Here is a 19,502-nt window from a genome sequence, read left to right on the forward strand (position 1 = left end):
CTCAAGATGAGAAAGCAAAATGAAAACCAAGTATTAGACTTAGTATTTAAATTATTTGTAAGTATGGTCTTTATCTTTGATTTATCATTTTTAATAAATATATAACTTAGAATGCTCAGAAATTATTTTAAAATTAATTACAAATAAGTTTTTAAGTTAAATATAAAAGTCCATATGAAGTGAACTTTTAAAAATATAAAAAGTTGATTTTAAGAAATGTTGTCTCCGATTTTTAAATCGCTTATTATGTTGAACCGATTTAAAAGGATCTGTTGCTGGTTGTAATTCAAAACAGTACAACGTTTTGAACTTTGAAAACAGATCTTTTTAAATTTCCTGTCCGTAATAACCGATTTAATATGTCATGAACATAATGCATATTTTATGAACCATGGTGATTTTTAAACATAACTTTTTATTATAAGATTTATTGAAGAGTTATCTTGCTTCATGGACATTTTCTAAAGCCTCGGTAAATATATTTGTAATCATTATAATTAATAACAACTTTCACATTTCAATATACTAAGATAAAAATATCAATTTCTCACTTAAACTTTCAAACATCATTTATGAAACCTTAATTATATTTCATATCCAAAAAAGTTTATGAGCATTAAGTTATATTCATTTGAAAGTGATATTGATTTGATAACGGTCATACTTAGTTTTCTTCATTAATTCTTGTAACTTTGTATTGTTATTTGTTTTCTAAGTTTGTGGAAACAAGTGTGTTTGAGAGAAAGTGGGTGATTTCTCTTTGTGTTGTATTTGGGAAAAAAGTTCTTTGAATCGGGGAGATTCAAAGTCCACCATAGGTTTGGTGCTTGTGAAATCAAGGAAGTGGTGTGCTTCTTTGTAGTTTTTGTTAGAAAGATTGTTGGGGAGTCTTGGGGTAAGATTGCTTGTAACAAAGATTATAACATAGTGAGTTCCTTCATAAGGTGTGAAGGGAGTGGATGTACCAATAGAGGAATCACTATAATTTTCTTGTGTCCATTTTCTTGTAACAAAGATTATAACATAGTGAGTTCCTTCATAGGGTGTGAAGGGAGTGGATGTACCAATAGGGAATTCCCTACACTCTTTATTTTTCTGCACTTTATTCATATATTCATCACAAACCTTCAAGAAAAATAAAATTATCATAACATCTCTAAAAATAACTAAATAGTCATAAAACCTAATTCATCCACTCTTAGGTTGCACTCTTAAACTTGTCTTGAGTTGTTTGAGAATATGAGTTTATGAGTAGGGTGTTGGAGATATGAAGGAATTAGAGTGTTGGAACTCGGCACTAGTTAAGAAAGTATATATGGTAAAGTATTTTTAAAACATGTGTAGTCAACTTCTAAATAATGTAAAAAATGTTGTTTTCTATGTATAATTTTTTCTTTTTGGTATCCTTAACTAGTTCCCTCGGGCATTAGTTAGCATGACCCACTAAAAATAAAATAAATAATATTTAGTTATATTTATTTTTTAAAAGTGTTGGGAACTAAAAATATAATAAAATTTGGGACTAATTTTGAAAGGTTGTATAAATATAAGGATCTTAAACACACACATATAAGATCAATATTAATTCATGTTCACTTTTAAAGAAATATAAAATCATTTTATATGAATTTTAGATTCATTAAGATTAATGATTTATGCAATATACATATTAGTTGTTGAAGTAAAAAATCTAAATTTTAAATATTGAAGGGGAAGTAATAACAAAAAGAAGAGAAAATAAAAGGTTTGTGATGCTCTCTTAGGAAACTCTACAAAAGAATTTAAGAGTGCAAAGTTAAGAGATAGACAGTGTGTGGAAGATTTGATTGGAGAGTTGGAGGACCTAAAAAAATCAAGAAGTAGAAATTGAGTGGAGTATATAAGTGTAAGTCAATGGTTTAATCAATTTTATGGAAGTTTAAAATAATTATAATAATAATGAATGCTAAAAAGTGTTTCGAACACTAGTTAAACTTATTAATAAGAAAATTTTATCTTGAAATTTGTGCATTCAACACTTTTTTTTTTTGCTTTCATCACCAGTTTAATCTGGTTCGCGGGTCAATTCTGGCATCAAGTGGTTTCAATCCCCTGCCGATCGCAGTTGCACAGGATCAAACCGTGTTATTCTCTACCAATATTTATAAAATTTTACTTTACAAATATTAATTTTATCTTTTATTTCTATTTTTGGTATGTTTAATAAATGTCTCAGAGACACTGTTTAGTATGACATTATTTTTTTATAATGAAATTATACTAATAAAAAAAGTCAAGAACCGAAGTTCGAACCACGGACATCCCATTTATATACCTTATAGATATGTTGAATTTCTAGCCACTAAATTATTTTACATTAAAAAATTGCCTATAGTAATAAATAGGCATATTGAAGTTGTTATCAACTAGAGCGCGAATGCTTTTCAAAGTGCAAATATGTGGAAATTAAAGAACTCTAACCATTCATTCATTCATACATACATATTCCTATAATATTTATAGGATCATATATTAGAAAGAAAAATGTTAACTAGTGTCGTTAGAATACTAGTTATGAAGCTAAATATGATAAATAATTTTTTAAATTTATGTACTACTGTATACTTTTAAAATATAAAAAAAAAATACTTGCTTGTTTCAATATAAAATTTAGAGTAAAATATGTTTTTGATCTCTATAGTTTTTTAGAATTTTCATTTTAGTACTTGAAGATTTTTTTCACACTTTTTAATCCCTGAAATTTTTTCCGTCAATGTTCAGAGACTAAAAACATATTTTACTCTAAAATTTAATACTTTTGTCTTTCTTAACTATTTGAATTAAAGAGAAACCATGAGTGGGTGGAGAGGATAGGGAGGTAGGCAGCCGAAGCTGCACAGAGCCGATCACTGCCAAATAAACGTAAATGTAACGAAGACAGAAAGCACCATAAAGTCATTTACAATTATGAACAAAGCAAGTACAACAATTAAGACTGAAATAACAAGACAGAGATGCATGAAATGAGCAGAGTTTGTAGAGTAAATTAATGAAGGGTCTTGTTAACATGTGCTGTTCTAAGGGCACATGTTAATATATCCCAATGTAAAAATTTAATATTTAATACTATAAGAAATTTAATGCTTAAAAAGTTAAAATGCATAAATTAACATTTAATAATTTCTATTCTTGCTTCCTTAACATGTGACTTAAGGGCTCATGTTAACATTCTCCATTAATGAAATATTCAAGTAGAATTTGGTTTAAAAAGACTCGTCTAAACCATTGATGAAAACATTCAAGTGGAAATTAAATGCTAACGAGTGCTTTCAGAGTATTCTTTAAGTATTTTAAATAGTATTGGATTTTTATAAAAAATATGTGAAATCAACGTATTGATAATTGAAATATTTTTATTTTTTGGAATAATTTTTTTTTAAATAAAATGCTTAAAGAGTACGTATTCCGGAGGTATTTGTTAGCAAGACCCTTGTAAAAAAGTACACTGGAGGTATTTGTTAGCAAGACCTTTAGATGAAACTTTAAATATTCTTCCATCGATAAGAGTTTCACATTAAATAAATAATATTATTTAACGTGTTAAAAAAAAAAGTTTAATGTTGTATTTTTGTTGAGAGTTGAACCTCAGAATAGCATATGTGTGTGTTGAGTGTACTACCGCTAAATATTTCATCTGGCTTTAATTATAAGCAAATTTCCATTTTTTAGATTCATTGGATAATTAATGTATATGACCTTAATTATAAACTAGATACATTAACTATTCAATAAATTTAAAAAATAAAAATTTACTTATAATTAAGGTCAGATGAAGTACTCAATAGCCGATAGGTGAGGGAAGCCACTTACAAGAAAATGGCTAGACCATTGTGTTAATGTCAATAAAGTGAAAGTTGCTATGTGTGAACGTAAGCTTTTGAATAATGTGAAAATTATCAAATTCAAGTTTTTATGTAAGTATATTCATTTTGAATAAATACATAGATTCAACATAAAACATACTTCCTCCTTAATATTATACTTCATCTAGACATAATTATAAACAAAAAAACACTTTTTACATTCATTGAAAAAGTAATCTATCTGGTCAACAATATAGACTTGATACATTACTTTTTCAATGAATCTAAAAAGTGTTTTTTGCTTATAACTGTGTCCGGAGGAAGTATCAGCAAAAATCACGTTTTTAGATTTATTACATAATTAATGTGTTTAGTCTATATTATAGATCAAATACAATGATTATGCAATAAATATAAAAAGATGATTTTTGTTTATATAGTATTACGAAAGGAGTAAGTAAATTATTTCAGCAAATCATAAAAATAAGTTCTTAAATTTGTAAAAATTAAAACCCATAAAACAAGAATTCGCTGAATTGTTTCACCATGTCCGTGAAAACATTTTGTTATTCATAAGCGGAAAAGAAAAAGCTTCAAAAACACTCCGTTTTGAGCTTAGTAGAGTTGGTCTTAAAAAATTGGACAAAAATCTGAAATTAGGGTAAAAATGAAATAGCATACGAATTTATTCATTTTTTTAATAACGAGTACAAGGGATACTCAACCTTTACAATTCAGAGGAATTCAACTTAGATGCATTGAAAACAATTTAAATGATTGTTACACCAATCAAAGAAATCTAAATTAACATTACTTTCTAATCGGTCCATAAACCAAAACCAAGAAAAATAAATAATTTAGTTTATTAAAAAAGATATATTAACACAATCACCCCAAAATATAATGCTGTTGCACCAACAAACAATAATTCATACACTTCTACGTATTAGTCATTAGTGATACTTGAATTCGATAACCTAAGACACGATAATATTAAAAAATTTACATTAAATTATCTAAATTACTATTGATAGTTTGACACTTAATCCATAAAATTATTGATTCTTTCACCTATGATAATGTAAATTGAAGTCTTTTTTTTTTTGACAAGAAAATTGAAGTCTTATCATGGACTCTACTAATTCGGGAATAGGCGAGGCCGGCCTGTCGGACTTTAAAGCCTAGTCTACATAGGTTCAAATCAGATCAACTTAATTCTTTAAATAGAGCAGACCAAAGTTTTTTTATAAGTCTATTTAGTTATATAGGCCAGACTGCAGGTTATTAAAAATGTCTTTTAGCCTATTAGGCCGGCCTATTTAAATTAAAGTGAATATTATGTTTACTACTATTATTATTTATAGGGTCTTGTTAACACGTGCCCTTAGGGCACATGTTAAGATATACCAAAATAGAAATTCATCATTTAATGATACAAGAAATTTAATGTTTCAAAAGTCAAAATGCACAAATTAGCATTTAATAATTTCTATTTTTGCTTCCTTAACATGTGCCTTAAGGGCACAAGTTAACATTCCTCTTATTTATATATTAAAATTTGTACTTTGACTAAATTATAAATTCATTAACCTTTTTAGTAGTTTAAGTTTATTAATCGACATTAGTTTTTCACGTATATAAATGTATTATTATAAACTAGAATTAATATATGATGACATATATAGTCAAAGTCTATAAAATATCAAAAAGAAATTGATTTATTAGTTCATAAGCATATATATTTCTTTTTGAAACAAGTTCATAATTATATTTAAAAATAAATTATTTATTTATTTAAATTTATTCATGTGAAATAGACTTTTAAACAGACTAACAGACCACATTAGGCTTTCAAAAGGCCACAGGCCAAACTCAGACTTTCAAATTTTTAACAGGCCAAACTCAAGTTTAACAAAGTCTAGCTCAACCTAGCCTATTCTCACCTTTACTAATCCTACAACTTGAATCCAGACCAATAAATAAGCATTGAATGATATGTACAGCAAACTGTTCTCCACAGTTAATTTCTTAAAACTGTAAATCTTAATTATCATTCACTCAACTCAATGTAAGTCTTATCATTCACTCAACTCAACTACTTACTATACCATTTCAACCACCATAAAAGCACACACGCTGTTAAACATGCATGTTTTTCTTCTTAGGTTTCCCCTTTTTATTCCAAAAATAATAAAATGTTTCTATCATAGTTAAATTAATAAATAATGTATTTGTAAGCATAACTCAATAGATAGATAGGTATATTACATATGGAAAATGCTAAACAGTGTCCCCGGGGCACTAGTTAAGGATACAAATATAGAAGTTTTATCTCGTAAATTGTGCATTCAATGTTTTAATGATGTGAAAAGTTATTCTCTCTCATCATTAACTTTATCATTTGTTTCCTTTTTTAATATGCTTAACTAGTGCCCAGGGACACTGTTTAGCATGACCCATTACATATAATATATAGGATTAGTATTACATATAATATATAGGATTAGTGATTCAATCTTTGATACACCCATTTATTCATATGAAAATGTGAAAATTTTAATCACTAGACTATTTAGAGATAAAATTGATATATAATATTTCTTTTATCGAACTTGTTTAAACCACTAGTATTTTGAATCTTGAAATTTTAAGTGTCTTACAATTTTAGACCACAAATATACGAAATATTAAAAGAAAATATTAACTCGTGTTCCCGAACATTAGTTAAAGAACTAAATAAGATATGAAAGTATTGAAACTTTGTGTAATATATTTTCTAAAAATATTTTCTCTGTCCCAATATATAAAAGACATTTTTCTAAGAATTTGTTGTATAATCGGAACCTTAAAACCAATTTGCATATATGTACTCTACACGCATAAAAATATTTCACCGGTTCTTATGAAACTTGCATTTAGTTTTGTGCGGTGTGGCATAACTTGTACAATTCACAGTGGCTATGTTTGGATTGGTGGTAAAGGATGGAATGGAATGAAATGAAGTGATAACTAACTAAGTTCTATTGTTTGGATTTGCAAAAAATGAATGGAGTGGAATGGAACACAATGAAACTCATTCCATTCCATACCATCCAATCTTCTAATTTTCTTTCCCCTCCAAATTGGGGTGTATGCAATGGAATGAATATTTATATAATATATCCAAACAATGGAATAATATCTTTACTTCATTCCGCTCCGTTCCACTCCATTCCATTATGTTTCATTCCGCTCCATTCCATTTTGTACCACCAATCCAAACATAGGCACAACAATACCCCTTTAACAAGGTGGCATTTAGAATGCACAAATTGTTAAATTTGTGCATGGATGCACAACTTTATAAGTTCATTTTTGACCATTAGATCTAATAAGGAACACAATTTTATTATAGTCTATCAACACTAGATTTTATCTCACACTCAAATTAAATCTAACCTCATTCTCTATCACCTTCTCCCTCCTCACCATCACTAGTTTCTGACAAAAAAAAAACTACACCCATTCCTAAAAACTGTCTTGCTGTGGGAATGGGATTATAGTTTTCAATCAAACTTAAGCTTGCTCCTCCCACACTAGATTTTATGTCTTTCCATTTCCTTCCCATCACGTTGCTATTTCCTCATACTATAGAACCGGTGAACACTACGAGCAACGCCACCCAATCATGTTAAAGAAAAAAAAAAACAAAAATCAAATAAACTATTAACAACTAATCGCATATTTAATGTTTACAACCCAAAACAAATGCATAACAGAACCACCACCGTAAAAACAAAAAAGAAACACAACCACCACTTGGTGACACAGTAATTCGATTGTTTATAAAAAAATTGGTTGTCGGAATCAGATATAGTCCTAATTCTTGCGAAAAAAGATCTAATCCTAATCAAAGTTTTCGTCTTTGAGATCTGGATTTGGATTCGGATTCTCCAAGATCTGAATTTTTTCAACATTTGAGTCAAGGTCGACGTTTACACCGGCAACCGTTATTGTCTCTTTGTTCTTTTCTCTAGAAGTGGTGCGTTGTTGCTTTGGTTCTTCGGACTGATTTATTCGGTGATTTACCCATTCCTAAAAACTAATTGATTAAAAGTAATGTCCAGATTATTCATTAAGAATGGGATTAGACTGGGTGTGAGAAAAAATCTAGTGCTGATAGACTATTGGAAAACTATATTCCTTATTTGATCTAATGGTTAAAAATGAACTTATAAAGTTGTGCATCCATGCACAAATTTAACAATTTGTGCATTCTAAATGCCACCCTTTAACAAAGCTATTTGAGATAGATATCATTTGGTGTCAGATACAATTTATGGGAGCAATTTTATATTTCTTAAGTTTAAATTCCTAATTTCTAATACATTTACAATTTCAAGATTGAAAATGGTGATTTACTCATTTAACATCTACTTACCTCTATCCCTAAATATAGAATATATTACCTTCATTTTTTATGTTTCGAACCAAATACCTCTAGGTTGCAAAGTGATCACTCCTCAATCAAGGGGCTATATGAAAAATAGACATCTTCATTTTTTTTTTGTCCGCCTTTTTATAAGATTTTTTTTTCAACTGTTACATATTTTTCTACTATATATATAAGTATATTTATGTTGAAAAAAATAAACTTATATTCTAACCTAAATGTTAAACAAAAAAAATACTAATTATCAATATTTCTTTTTTGTGTGTGTTAATCCTCAAGAGTAGAAGATCCTAATATTTCGAAATTCATCAGAAGCAAAACATATTTCTTAATTTCTATAATTTACAACAAAGTTTTATATTTAGGGAGTATAGTGTTATGTTTTATTCAAATTAGTATTTAAATAGGAATCCACTTGTCTCACATGTGCAACTTAGTGTCCGTTAGTGTATGAATTTTGCTGACAATTTTTGTTTTTTATAAAGCACTTATAGGTGAACATTAATTTGCCAATTCTAGCACCAGCTTATAAATAAATAGCTTTTCATACGATATATCATCATCACAAATCATAATATGGCTTCCAAACCAGGCATCCTTACAAACTGGCCATGGAAACCTCTTGGGAGCTCCAAGGTTCTTATACTTTAGTCTCATTTAATTTACAAACAATACTTTCTCCCTTTTTTTTTTGGTCAATATTATCTCTCCTTTTCTTGCTTGTGTTACTTAGGATTGAGATAGACACAACAAATAATTATTTACTCAATTTTATTTTTCATATCTAAGGTTTATCAAAATTATTTTTTTTGTCCATCTCTCTATAGCAACTAGCATATGAGAAAGAAAAGAAGAGAAAAAAAAAAAGAGCGGATTCAACTCCCATAATTTTTTTCTCCTTGTAAATACATCAATGTGAAAGATTTATCATTGCTATTGTAAAGTGAAAGATGTTGAATTTTAAGTTATCCATTTTATATTTTTAATTAGACTACACAATTGAAAATATATAATTAATATTACTTTGAACGTCTCAATTTTCTTGGGAATTTTTTTTTCTCACATATATGTCGTCCATTTTATATTTTTTTTTATATGTAATTATATTATTGTGTAGTACTTTATACTATATTTAGCATTTATTTTTGAAACATTTAATGTTTTGATATTGGCTAAGGCTAACATAGTATTTTTCTCTGTCTTTGTCTTCTATATATGTGGACCTAATTAAGTTCGTGATTCTAAGTCCATGGATTGGGCATAGCATATACACTTTCATATGGGGTGAAAGGGACCCAGCGTACCATATCATATTCCCTTTTATATTAATCAGGATGTTACACAATCAAATTTGGATTTCTGTCTCACGTTACCAAACTGGAATAGGCAAAGGAAGAATTGTTGACAAAGGCCTTGAATTTGAACAAGTTGACAGAGAGACCGATTGGTAAATTCCTAAATTTTCAATATTTCTCTTTATTTCTCAAAATAAATAAATTATCTTTCTATGTACCAAAAAAAAAAATCTTTCTTATTGTTTTATTTCATGCATAATGTTTGAAATTCTTTCACTTTTAAGCTTTTTTTATTATATAGTTTATAAACTAGCTTTTAGCTTATAGCAAATAAGCTAGTCGATTGAATTTGTACTATTTGGTAAAATTAGAAAGCTTATAAGTATGAAATTACATAAAAGATATGTTTAATTAATATTTAATTTTTTTCAAGTCAGATGACATGGTAAAATTGGAAGAAAAAATGACACCCTCTAATCTTGTATGTAAGCAAAAAAAACTTCCTTTAAAAAAGTAGATAAAGTGTATTTAATGATTGAAAAGGTATTCCATTCCAGTTTTACCCTTCCTTTTTATTAAATTAAATTAATTAATTGCACACACTTCATCTTCTTTTGGGTAAAATTGGAATAATGACATTAAACATAATGATTGCAGTAGACTTTTGCTTATATTTAAGAGTAACAATATTTTTGTTTTGTTACTTATATTTGAGTCTGGAGGGAGTAAGCTATTATAAGCTAATTAAGAAACTACTTAAAATAACTTTTAAAAATAAACTATAAACTCTTTTTGAAAAATGTTTACTAAACTGATATTTTTAGTCGTATGAACCTTTATTATAAGCTATAAGCTCAAAATCTAGCCTAGAAAGATCATTAAATAATTAATGTATGTGGTCTAGAAGAGTAAAGTGTCTCTTATAAAAAGAACTGGAGGGAGTACTTGACTCAGCAGTTTTTATTTTAAAAGATAAAATTAAAACAATTTATTAGTTGTCGGGTCAATTATTTTTTAAAAGTTACTAAGTCAAGACATTCGAGTCAAGTGGTTAAAAGACTGGATCCTCTCCGGTGAAAAAGAGGTTCAGTGTGATCATGTCCGTTCAAATTAATAAAAGTAATATTAAAATTGAAAAAGATAAAGAATGAAGGGTGGATGAGCCCACCGGACTCTCCCTCCTGTGAAAATGTCACGGGAGGTGATCCTTTTCCAATGGTTAATGAGCTCCCTTTAGGTCAAATTGTTCAGGATAACCCGAGTTCGATTAATTCCTTGTGAATTTTTTTGTGGTCAGACTTTACTTACTTCACAACCGTACTCTAAATTATCGGACACCCTTCTCCTGAAAATCAAAGGTTAACACAAAAAAGAAAAGTAGGGAAGGAGAAGATCCGATCACAAAAAAAAAAAATGTTGTAAGATCACTAAAACCAAATTAGTTCCAAATTAGAGAGACCATAGATAGAAATATTATTTTAACTATCTATGATTTGTTACATATAATATCAAATATTGATTTATTTATCAACGTAAAAAATTGCCCATGAGTTGTTCACTTTATATGGCATAATCCAATTAATTGATAATTTGATGAAAATTATATCTTAATTTATATTAATGATTTAATCTAATTATTAAGATTTTGATTGTGTGACATTTACAGGGATGATCAAATTTTGTTCACTGCACTCTTACTTTGTATAGGACACAAAATATTTCCTATGGCTTCAAACTTACCATGGTGGAGAACAGATGGTGTGATTCTTACAACAATATTACATGCTGGACCAGTGGAGTTCTTATACTATTGGTTACATAGAGCACTTCATCATCATTATTTGTACTCTCGTTATCATTCTCATCATCATTCTTCAATTGTCACTGAGCCTATCACTTGTATGAACTTTTATCCTTCATTTAATTTATTTATAAAAGAAATTTATTCGTGAATTAAAATAACTTGAATAAGGGTATAATAGGGAAATAAGGTGCAAAAATACACTTTCTTAATTTCTTGTTTTTTTTTTCTTTTTTTTAAAACGTCAAATAATTTGAAACGGATGGAGTATTATTTTTAATATGATATAAATTCAACGATTTTACATTTCAATTTTACGTTATGATTTTACTTTAACAAAATGAGTTAAAATAAAAACTCGATTCTAACTACCTTAATTTTATTTCTTACAGCTGTAGCACACCCATTTGCTGAGCACTTGACATATTTCACACTTTTTGCTATACCAATGTTCACAACATTGGTAACCAAAAGATCATCTATGGTTGCACTATATGGCTATATCTTTTACATTGATTTCATGAACAACATGGGTCATTGCAACTTTGAGTTCTTCTCTAAGAAAATCATGTCCACCTTTCCCCTTTTGAAGTATCTCTCATACACACCATCGTAAGTTTACGATATTTCTTTTATCAAGTAGTTTAGTGATTAAAATTTCACCTTTTAAAATGAATAAGTAAAATTGCCAAAATTCAAATCCCAATTTTTGTATATTACATTCAATGTCCCTACCATTGAACTACGCTCACACATGGGACTACAATATGTTACTATAGCTAATGAATTTCATAATTTCTGGCCACAATTAAACTGTATGCTAATATATTTTCTCTTTGAAATATTTCCACAGGTATCACTCACTACATCACACAAAATTCAGGTGTAATTACTCACTTTTTATGCCTATATATGACTACATATATGGTACGGTAGATAAATCAACACATGTTACATATGAAGCCTCATTGAAAAGACCAAAAGAGTCACCAGATGTGGTGCACTTAACACATTTAACCACACTTAATTCCATCTATCAATTGCGATTAGGTTTTGCTTCCTTAGCTTCCAAACCTCAAACATCTAAATGGTACCTCAATTTAATGTGGCCCTTTACAATGTGCTATATGCTTATGACTTGGATTAGTGGACGTGCCTTTGTTTTAGAAAGCAACACCTTCAATGATCTCAAGCTACAATGTTGGCTTATACCAAGATTTAAAGCACAAGTATGTTTTATTATTATTATTATTATTATTATTATTATTATATTATTATTAGTATTATTATTATTATTATTATTATTATTATTATTATTATTATTATTATTATGAATTTAATTTGTAAAGAATGACAGTGTAACACTTTTTTACACGTTCATTCAATTAAATCTTAACATGTAGATATTTGTTGAGATATTTTACGGACAAATCTGTAAAAGTGGCAATATATGATGTGATTTGTTAGATGTATGTGTAAAATTATTTGCGACTTCAGATTTTGCATACTCTATAGAAAATGATTTAGTGATTATTTACAAACATTAATACCTGTTTAATTTTCTCTTTTATAGTATTTCTCAAAAAGGCAGAGCATTTCATTGAACAATTTGATTGAAGAGACAATTGTAGAGGCTGAGTTAAATGGAGCAAAGGTGATAAGTCTAGGACTTTTAAATCAGGTAATTTCAAATATTTACTCTATTTTTTTTTATTAATCACTTTGATCATTAGGATTAATTATTTTCTTTTATTACTGCATATTTGCTAGCTAGACATCATGTGGTGAATTTTCTAAGAATTTTGTATTGCCTTAATTTATTAACCCCTATATTGTTTTTTTTTTTTTTTTATCGAATTTGAAGTAAAATAATGTTTATGATTGGAATAACCTTTGATGCATGCAGAAACAAGAGCTTAATTCACACTGTGAATTTTATATTCGAAAATTTCCACGATTAAAGATAAAAGTTGTTGATGGCAGTAGTTTGGCCGCTGCTATTGTGATGAACAACATTCCTAAAGGGACAAATGAGGTGCTTTTACGAGGCAAGTTTAACAAGGTTGCGCTTGCCATTGTCAATGCTTTATGCAAGAAAAATATAAAGGTAGAGTGCTATATGTGTGTTTTTAATGTCTATATATATGAGGAAACAGATTATACGCGGTAATTGTGTTAACACTGTAACTGTTTTCGAATGTCTATATATGAATGGATCAAAACTTTGGGAAATTGCAGTGGATGAACCAAAATCGTCTCATAATTTTCCAATGGTCGAGATTGTCTACCACGTGAAACTGTGTGAAATGGTGACAGACAGTCCGGATCCATATGTACGAATTGACTTAAAAAATATCTTGAACAGAATCAAACATAAAGTTCAATTTCATTTCATTTTTAGATACCGTCAACAAAAAAAAAATCATTTTTAGATCCAAACATATATACTCAAAATGGGGATTGGATTTCTCATATTTTAAGATCGTTTTGAGTTATAAAAATTGTATTTTCAACCTGAACCGTCCAATCTCAAATCAATGTCTGTGATTAATTATTACGTCAAACTGCGATATTATTTGACAGCAATGAATCTGTATCCTCGAAATGTATTACAAGTGTATTATTCTTTTTAAAGTTTAATGTATTGCAAGCAGGTAGCTGTACTATATAAGGATGAGTTTAAAGAGCTTGAACAAAGGGTCATAGTGTCAAAAGGAAGTTTGGCTCTTTCACCAATCAATACTCCAAAGGTTGATCCATTTTCTTATCATCACAATATTTTAAATTAACTTGCTAGCTTCAATTATTTCTATGAAAGTTTGTCTATTTGTGTTAAAAAAACTTTTTTAGTGTAATTTTAGATATGAAAATATCTAAATAATACATATTTTTGTAAAAAAATACTATATGTTAACTTTAGATACTATTTGAAAAAAAAAATTAACACCTTGAATATATTTCAACTTCTAACAGATTTCTATATATAAAAAAAAAATACAGAATTTATGCTTCAGTTACTAATATAAGGTTCTATTTTCAAAGTTAAAGGCAACAGGTGCCTCTGCCTCATGTTATTGTTGTGATGCAAACATTCACAAATTTTATGTTCCCTACAATATTTGTTCTAAATATATGTGCACAAAAAATATTCAATAACCGTGTGTCCAAAAAAAAAAATCAATAACCGATATATTGTTGACTAAATGCAATGAATACTTCATTTTGTAATATTTTGATTTTAATTAACAGATATGGTTAGTTGGAGATGAATGGGATGAATACGAGCAAATGAAAGCACCAACAAGTTCATTGTTCATACCATTTTCTCATTTTCCTCCAAAGAAAATGCGAGAAGATTGCTTCTACCATTATACACCATCAATGATTACACCTATTACATTCATGAATTCACACTCTTGCGAGGTTAGTAAATAATAGAGTTTTATAGCCTTCAATATACATTATCATGTTGTAAATTAGACCAATATACATCAAAATTTTAGTTTATAATTTGCAAATGAACTTTTTATAATGTTTTGAACCTGTTAACAAAAATGACATTCAAAAATACATGTTGACATACTTAACAATATTTACTAAAATTGCATGCAATTTTTTTATATGAATAAAAAAGTGTCGCTTTTTTATAGAGACGTAAAAAGTGGGATCTGGATTTGGTGCTGTCCAAAAAGCACGCAGTTTCACGTTGTACTGCATCTTGATCGTCTGATCACAATCCAACGGATCAAATCTATAGTGATTACTTTTTACTGTATTTAATCCAAGCTGTTTGATCGTGATCGGACGGTCAAGATGCAGTATAACGTGCTTTTTGGACAGCACCAAATTCAGATCGGTAAAAGTGAAAGTTGGTAATTGTATAAGGAGAAAAATATATTTAACTATTTTAAAATAATGCGTTTATAGCATAAATTATTATTTTAAATGTTAGTAGACTAACAATGGTATTCCTATTTGTCTTTTTTAAATTTGTATGCGACAGAATTGGCTTCCAAGAAGAGTTATGAGTGCATGGCGTATTGCTGGAATAATTCATGCCTTAGAGAGATGGAATGTCCATGAATGTGGTTATACTATACTTAGCCTCGAGAAAGTATGGGAAGCAAGTATTCGCCATGGCTTCCAACCTCTAAAGACTCTCACTCATCAATCATGAGTAATGGGTTCATATAACATTATTGATATACATTCTTCTAGTTTGACTTTGGCGAAGAATAAAAATATGCAAAAGTTAATTATGTAATTTGGTTGACAATCACTTGGAGTTTATGGTGCGCCCCTAATAACATTATGTTTAGAGGAGAAGTTGTTAACTTGCGATTCTTAATGGATCAGATTATATATCTATATTTCCTGGTTTTGCTTTATAGGTAGATAATAAGTATGTCCTCTCTTGTTTTTTCAAATTGGTGTAAAGATCCATTAACTTGCATTTTTAGCATCTAATGGTATCTTTAAGAATTGTAAGGGTTGAGTACACCTAGTACTCCTTATAATTCAATTTTTTTCTTATTTTAAAAAAAATTTCTTCTAATTGAGTTATCAAAGTTTGTTTTACACCATCACAAGGAAAATGTTCACCCTAATTTTTTAATTCTAAGATTTCAATAATATTTAAATTTTCAGGGTTTCTTTTACATCATCAATGTGATCTATAAATATTTTTTCTTTCAAATTTTATGGTAACTATATAATGAATGAAATTTGGTTTTAATTCCTGCAGAAAAAAAAAAAAGTAGATAGTATTCCTTAAATTTCATACCTTCATGTTTAGTTTATGACGTCATCTCTTCACTCAAAAATGAAGAGTCAAGTCGTCTTGTTGACACTCTCATAGCATATTAACATCCAATGTTAATGAATGAGTGATGTTATTTAAACAACCAAAAGTTTAACAACTTTTTGGGACAACTCTTTTTTTTCTTCTTCGTTTGTAACAAAAACAATAAAGTGAGAGGGGAAGAGGAGATGGTAAGAATATAATGAGAGTATGAGAGAGTGTTAAGTTGTCAATTTTTTGTTGTTCAAATATCATTTCTCTTAATAAATATAGCCAAATGATAGGAACAAAAACAAAATAAAAAAGTTTAAGGATATTCAAAAGCCAAAAATATAAACATAGTGGATAAATAGTATATCGTAGCTCACTTATATCATAATCTTAAAAGAATTAGGATGAAATCGGCATTCTCATCACTAATGGTTGTGAGAATAACAACTAAGAAGTCATGATCGAATGTAAATGTCAATCATTTCGGTGTCGGTCATTACAAAAGTGTCATTTTATGTAGTCGTTGAGCGGATTTGCGTGGCTTTGAGCCAACATACTTTTGGGCCGAAGTCAACACCTAAGTGGGCTGAGTTTGATTCTGAATTGGGCTCAGGCCCAGTTCATAACATGTGTCAAGCTTGGTACTTGGAGGAAAAAAGATGTATAAATTATTATAAATTATAAATATCAAGAGATAGTTTATTCTACAAAATTTTACCTTGTTAGGTGTCCTATTAATAAGGGTTTAAAATTGTTGCGTATGTTCGAGAATGTTAATTTATTATTTTTCTGTGCAAAAATTATAAGAGTTTATAATTTTTTCTTTGTAAAATTGGAAGTTTTTTTTTCTGTTAAAAAATTATACTAGAGGGTTTACAATTTTTTCTTTGTAAAATTGGAAGTAAAATTAAATGATAAAATATTTTGTTGTTACATGTTAATTAGTTGTATTTTTTTTCCTTTTTGTGGGGCGTGTGATTCCCTTGTGTGTGGATATCTTCTGTTGGTTTCTCCACAAAAATGACTCAAATTAAATAACCAAACTGTTTCCCACCTCCGACCCAGACTGAATTAAGTTGGTGAAATTAAATATGGTTTGGAGTTGCACGTCTTACTCACTCAATAAAGGAGGATCATTTTTTATTTTGGGTTCATCCCTTGTAGTAAATTTCTATCGTGATATATCCACTTAAGTTTTATTTTATAAATTTTTTAATAATTGTCAAGTCTTTTAAGTTTTATAATTACAGGTAACAAATAAATTCTTTATATTTTTAACTTGATGTACCGTTAACCAGTGGCGACTCCAAGAATGTTAGAGAGCCTGGGCAAATTTTTGGAGACAATTTTATCAACACAAATTTCGAATATAGAAATATTTAAACCCTATTTTTCAATATTTAATTTTGGAAGGAATTTTTTAACAAAAAACAACAAGCAAGAGTATAGCTATGTTTCCAACATAATTAAGACTTAACAAAATAAGAGCTACACAAACTAGAAAAAGTCAAATAAGAGGGATGAAATATAACATACCAATAGCCACTACATAAAACTAGGAGGCAAATTCCCTCTCCGAGACCTCTTTGCGGTGAAAGTTCTTATAATATCAACGTCATCAAGTGACTTGAATATCTCCCGCTCGGTGTAACATATCATCAAGTCATTAAACCACTCATTGTTGATCTTGTTGCGCAATTTAGTCTTAATAATCTTAATTGCGGAAAAAGCTCTTTCAACGGATGCTGTCGACACCGATAATATCAAAGTCAACTCAATAAGTTTGTAGACCAATGGAAATACAAAATGTTTATCAGTTTGAGCCATCTTCATAGCCAAACTTTGAACATCTACACAAGTAGAAAATGAAACATGTCTTTTCACATGAACTACATAAGTCTCAAGTTGCTCCCTTATTGTTCCACAGTCTACATCAGAAAAGTCTGCATGATAAATATCAGCAACACGAGCAAGCTTATCAACATCAAACTTGGAGAAAGAATTCTTGGGGTCAAGACATGAGAAACAATTAAGCACAATGTTACTTCCTTCACTAAAGCGGTGATCCATCTCCACACATATTTTGTCAATAGCAACATAAAAAATCTCAGCACGGTAATGATGAAGAATAGTGACAGTCATCCCATCTAGCCTTGAACGACCCCGAACCGGTATTTTTGCATCCATACTTGGCACCGGAATACCTTTAGCAATACAAAAATTTTGGACATCAACAAATAAATCATCACAACCACTCCCTCTCAATGTGGTCAACCGAGCTTTGACATCATCAACTAATTTCATGGCAAGCACAATATTAAGATATTTTTTTTGCAAGATTTTTGAAAGCTCATTTGTGATACCAAACAACTTTAACATTAACTTCAAAATGAAATCAAATTTAAAATACTCCATTTTTTCTCATACCATGTTTTACAAAATGCTCTTTTTGATTTTTCTCTTCCAAATTGAGTTTGAGGATAATTTTTCAAAATTGGTTGCGTTGGACCCTTCAATATATATGCCCTCCTCACTTGATCTTGAATATCCGGAGCATACTCATGAATTTATTTCCTAAGACCCGGATCACGCACAATCTCATTTGAATTAAACTCATTGACCTCATTGGCCACATTAGGTGGTGGTTCTTCTGGTTCGGCTTCCTATTGTACAATATTCACATTCTCAATTGCTCTAGGAACAAAAAACTTCCTCATCTCTGAAATTAAATTATGCAAAATTAAGAAATAACAAACAGAGACAAATTGATGTATAATATATTTTCACTAACTGAATACTAATTATTGAAAACGAAACTCCATTGGATATGTTTGCTTTTGCAGTATTACAAGTTCAAGTGGTTTGCAAAAAAAAAAAAGAAGAGATTCTTTGTGCATACCAAAGTACTACCTATTGCAGAACCAACCAAAACTACTTAATAAATTTAAAATTCAAAACAACACCAAGTCATCAAACAAAGATTCTAGATTGAGAAGGTTAGGTTGTTAAAAATTAATTGCAGTATGTTGGATTTTAGGTTTGTAGTTTGCTTACCTCAAAACCTTTGTGACGAGACGAGGAGAAAGAGTGAGAACGGTGCGGCGCGGTGAGCAGTGGTGCGGCTACGGCGGAAATTGAACGACGAGGCGAGGGAGAGAGATTGAGAGCAGTGAGAGAGGGATTGAGAGCGGCGGCCGGCGGGTGAGAGAGGGATTGAGAGCAGCGATTTTGAGAGAGAGGGATCGAGAAAGCAAAGAAGCAAAGTACTATCTCTTCCTTCTTTTTCTGTTTTTGTTTTCATTAAAAAGAAGAAAATATATATATATATATATATATATAT

At 29.2% G+C, this 19,502-nt stretch overlaps 2 protein-coding genes across 2 annotated transcripts; one reads left to right on the top strand and one right to left on the bottom strand.

The window, feature by feature from the left end:
• The first annotated feature begins 8,838 nt into the window (after positions 1–8,838).
• Positions 8,839–16,066, top strand: LOC123888818 (very-long-chain aldehyde decarbonylase CER1-like). The gene is made up of 10 exons (XM_045938008.1): positions 8,839–8,910; positions 9,507–9,721; positions 11,236–11,468; positions 11,763–11,982; positions 12,224–12,599; positions 12,944–13,051; positions 13,277–13,477; positions 14,025–14,120; positions 14,620–14,793; positions 15,374–16,066. The coding sequence occupies exons 1-10, from the start codon at positions 8,851–8,853 to the stop codon at positions 15,545–15,547; spliced, it is 1,857 nt and encodes a 618-aa protein (XP_045793964.1). The 5' UTR covers positions 8,839–8,850; the 3' UTR covers positions 15,548–16,066.
• A 1,624-nt stretch (positions 16,067–17,690) lies between these two features.
• Positions 17,691–19,407, bottom strand: LOC123888820. Its single transcript, XM_045938010.1, has 2 exons — positions 19,217–19,407; positions 17,691–18,881 (listed from the first exon to the last, which is right to left on the bottom strand). Exon 2 carries the CDS (start codon positions 18,575–18,577, stop codon positions 17,708–17,710), a length of 870 nt encoding a protein of 289 aa, XP_045793966.1. The 5' UTR covers positions 18,578–18,881; positions 19,217–19,407; the 3' UTR covers positions 17,691–17,707.
• Positions 19,408–19,502: the final 95 nt, after the last annotated feature.

The sequence above is a fragment of the Trifolium pratense genome, linkage group LG6, assembly GCF_020283565.1.
Source record: "Trifolium pratense cultivar HEN17-A07 linkage group LG6, ARS_RC_1.1, whole genome shotgun sequence".
Classification (NCBI taxonomy): Eukaryota; Viridiplantae; Streptophyta; class Magnoliopsida; order Fabales; family Fabaceae; genus Trifolium; species Trifolium pratense.

Bases quoted from the DNA above. Each gene is read 5' to 3' on its own strand.
- LOC123888818 (XM_045938008.1), top strand. From the start codon at position 8,851: ATGGCTTCCAAACCAGGCATCCTTACAAACTGGCCATGGAAACCTCTT. The intron at 11,983-12,223 runs GTAAGTTTACGA...ATATTTCCACAG, and splicing joins TATCTCTCATACACACCATC to GTATCACTCACTACATCACA. The intron at 14,794-15,373 runs GTTAGTAAATAA...TGTATGCGACAG, and splicing joins TGAATTCACACTCTTGCGAG to AATTGGCTTCCAAGAAGAGT.
- LOC123888820 (XM_045938010.1), bottom strand. From the start codon at position 18,577: ATGGAGTATTTTAAATTTGATTTCATTTTGAAGTTAATGTTAAAGTTG.